We start from the raw sequence: 3,064 nt of genomic DNA on the forward strand, positions 1-3,064 counted from the left end.
TGACCCAAAACCAACCCAAAATGACCTGAAATAAAAATCTAAACATCCAATGATCAAAAAAATGCCAACTTAATTTAGAAAGGTACTGTACATGTAGCATGTTTAAGTTTCAACATTCAAAGCCGGAATTTTAGGTTGAAGTGAGTTAGGCTTGGCCCAATATTATAACCTGATCGGCTAAGGGCTAACCTAACATAATATAAGTTATTTTTAAATCAGGTCATTTCCGGTTATTTTCAGGTTCAAAAGGTCAACCTGAACCTAACCCATTATATATTTAGGTCGGGTTGGGTCGACCCATTTTTTTTTTCAGGTCGAAAATCTCAACCCAAACCCGAAATTTTCAGGTCAGTTTCAGGTTGGGTCAGTTTTTGCCAGCCCTAGTCTAAGGTGGGGATTTGGTGGGTGGTGGGGCAAATACCCACGCGGGTTGTGGGGAGGAGATAGGGATAGCCTTTGTACCCGCTATGGGAATCGGGATGGAGATGGGGATTATATTAATAGGTAGGGATGTGGATAGGAAAAACAAGATCCACCCCGCCCCGTCCCACTTACATCCCTAATTGTGTTTAGTCATTCATTTAAAAAAGAATATGTTCTAGATTATTTTTTTGAGAGGAAGTTTGAGTTTACAATCGAAATATTTCTGTCAATTTTGAAAAAATAAAAAATCTTTTTTTGCATATTACCAACCGCAAGCCACTATTTGCTTCAGACATTATCCATCCAGAAAAATAAATACTCTGTATTTCCTCTGTCAAAAATTATTAATTTATCATACTAGAAGTTAAAACAAATAAAAAAAAAATCAATAATACTACCAAAATCTGTTTCCCGCAGTTTTGGTAAGCTGAGAGCCTGAGACTTGAGAAAGCTTCTTTCTGCAAATCTTTCATTTTTCTTCAACGCCATTTTCTCGTTATCTGCGATCTCTCTCTCTCTCTCTCTCCTCCGCTCTTCACAGGTTTCTTTCCTCTTTCTCTCTTCTTAGCTTGTTTAATTGTTCTTTTTCTCTGAAACTTTGTTATTTGACTTTTTCAAGATTATGTTGATTTCCCTATTAATAATAATTCCCAAACCCTAGTTTTTTTCCCTAAAAAACATTAAAAATTTGGTTTGTATGGATTTGCAATTGGTGAATAAGGGTTTAGATTTTACCCGTAAAAAGAAGAAATGGGTTCTTCTTTTAGCAGCTTTTGGGTTAACTGGGTATGGAGCTTATAGGGTTTATAATTTACCATCTGTTGCTACTAAAAGAAAGAAGATTTATAGATTATTTAGTGCCCTTGTTTCTATATTTGAGGCTGTTTCTGATTCTGCTGAGACGGTTCAGATTCTTTCCAAGGATTTAAGGGAATTTTTACAATCAGATTCTGATGAAATTCCTAATAGTTTGAAGCAGTTTTCGAAAGTAGCTCAATCCAAAGAGTTTTCTGATTCTGTTGTTAAGGTTACTGCTGCTTTGACTCGGGGTGTGTTTAGGGGTTATCAGGCTGAAACTTTGAGGGATGTTGATTCTAGGGGTGATTCGTGTTCGGGCTTTTATGATCGCTTTATGGATAAGCTGTTGTCGGAGTCTGGCTCCGGTTTTGCTTCTGTGGTTATTGGTAGTTTTGCTAGAAATTTGGTGTTGGCATTCTATTCGAATGAAGGGTTTGATGGGGGAGTGAATTCGGATGCCCTGAATCAGAAAAATGTTGGTGGTTTGTCAAATGGGCCTCAATTGCCTGTATGGGTTGATGCGATGTGTAGTGATCGTTGCAGGGATCTGATTGGTGAATGCATACAGAAGTTTGTTAGCACTGCTGTGGCTGTTTATCTTGACAAAACTATGAACATTAACACCTACGATGAGTTGTTTGCTGGATTGACAAATCCCAAACATGATAAACAAGTGAAAGATTTGTTGGTGTCATTATGCAATGGATCAATTGAATCCTTGGTTAAGACATCTCATCAGGTTCTTACAAGTTCAGATTCTGGTGAAAAGGTAGGGCCTGATTCTTCTGATGTATCTCACTTTGTTGTGACGCGTTCGAAGTCGGATGTGGTTTCTAGAACTTTATATCCGGTGATTGATGATAAGCATAATGTAATAACTGTTAAACAGAATGGAAATGGACAAGGAAAGTTCCTGGATTTGGGGGAAGGTCAGAATTCATCTAGTGGGAGTTGGATGTCTACAATGTCCTCTACCTTGGCTGTTCCAAGTAACAGAAAACTTGTCCTTGACGTCACCGGAAGAGTGACATTTGAGACAGTGAGATCGTTCCTGGAGTTTTTGCTTGAGAGACTGTTTGCCAACGTGAAGAGAAGTGTACATGTTGTGAAAGATGTTATCACCAACACTGGCCTAGAAGTTGTAAGATATGTTACAGCAAAATCTTACGTTGTTGCAAGTATATGTCTCTCACTCTGCTTACATGTACTAGGCGGCCCTTGGGAATTGATGCCTGCTTGAGTTAGTAAGTCTCTTCCTAAGTAGCTAAAACTCATCATCTTTAGCATAAACTCAGTGCTTTGTATATTTCTATTTGATATATTAAATTAGCCCGACTATCACATGTTCATTGTAAATTTTTCATGTCAACAAACACACCCTAGCTACTATATAGCGTTTCTTCTGAACTTGAATTTTTTTATCCGCCCATTATGCACCATATTGTAACCGTGATGAATACACAAAGCTATAAACGCTGAAATTCTATGTACTAGTAGTTCTGACAGAATTTCCTACTCTTATTCTTTTCATGTAAAATCGCAATGAGATCTATGCTATTTTGTATGCTTTCATCGATATATAGCATTCTGCTGGAGTTAAGTTGTGGTTCAGTCCTGTTTGGATGTGAGCATATGTCTCTGAAGGTTGAGTAGATATGACCATGTCTTTTTTGGGGGGAAATGGGAATGCTGTGTCCTTTGGGTTGAGGGCCTGCTTGAGATAGGAAGTCTCTTACGCATCAGCTGGAACTCGGCATTGCTTAGCGTAGGCCTCTAGAGTAATTAATTAACTTTTGATTTGGTTTCATATGTAACTCCAATCTCGTAGATGTCCTTCGTTCTT

General features: G+C 38.1%; 1 protein-coding gene across 1 annotated transcript; it reads left to right on the plus strand.

Moving 5' to 3' along the window:
- The first annotated feature begins 731 nt into the window (after positions 1–731).
- Positions 732–2,711, plus strand: LOC104894975 (protein PHLOEM PROTEIN 2-LIKE A10). Its single transcript, XM_010681365.4, has one exon. The coding sequence runs from the start codon at positions 1,121–1,123 to the stop codon at positions 2,459–2,461; it is 1,341 nt and encodes a 446-aa protein (XP_010679667.1). The 5' UTR covers positions 732–1,120; the 3' UTR covers positions 2,462–2,711.
- Positions 2,712–3,064: the final 353 nt, after the last annotated feature.

Source organism: Beta vulgaris, chromosome 6 (assembly GCF_026745355.1).
Source record: "Beta vulgaris subsp. vulgaris cultivar EL10 chromosome 6, EL10.2, whole genome shotgun sequence".
In the NCBI taxonomy this organism is placed as follows: Eukaryota; Viridiplantae; Streptophyta; class Magnoliopsida; order Caryophyllales; family Amaranthaceae; genus Beta; species Beta vulgaris.